This window comes from Sinocyclocheilus grahami, unplaced genomic scaffold (genome assembly GCF_001515645.1).
Source record: "Sinocyclocheilus grahami isolate Dianchi unplaced genomic scaffold, SAMN03320097.WGS_v1.1 scaffold3287.1, whole genome shotgun sequence".
Lineage (NCBI taxonomy): Eukaryota > Metazoa > Chordata > Actinopteri > Cypriniformes > Cyprinidae > Sinocyclocheilus > Sinocyclocheilus grahami.
The window spans coordinates 4,062-4,373 of NW_015508433.1; the positions used below are offsets into that span (position 1 = coordinate 4,062).

Genomic DNA, 312 nt, shown 5'->3' on the forward strand with positions numbered 1-312 from the left:
TTTTTACTGAATATATATATATTAAGGGGACTTACGTTCATAGCAGCTAAAGGTTGGCACTTCATTGCTTTGTCTGCTTTAGCATACTTCATTGACTGTATTGGAGCCTGAAGCCACTGAAAACCATACTTGATCTGCCAACAACATTGAACAATTATTAATAGTTTTAATGCAACTTTTTGCACATTTGTGCAAGGCTTACATGATAATCCGGACTGTTGGCATCATGATCAGATTCTAAAATACACCGGTCCAGAAGGTGCTGTTCAGAAAAGAGAAGGGTTTCATGTCAAAGATTTTTATATAAAAAAA

General features: G+C 35.3%; 1 protein-coding gene across 1 annotated transcript in view; it reads right to left on the bottom strand.

The window, feature by feature from the left end:
* Window positions 1-312, bottom strand: part of LOC107576164 (transient receptor potential cation channel subfamily A member 1-like) — a gene marked incomplete at both ends in the record, with an annotated part of 15,243 nt that overhangs the window by 4,017 nt on the left and 10,914 nt on the right. Inside the window, 2 exons of the mRNA XM_016262407.1 lie at window positions 36-134; window positions 203-262. Coding sequence (XP_016117893.1) covers window positions 36-134; window positions 203-262 — 159 coding nt within the window. The remainder of the gene's footprint in view (window positions 1-35; window positions 135-202; window positions 263-312) is intronic.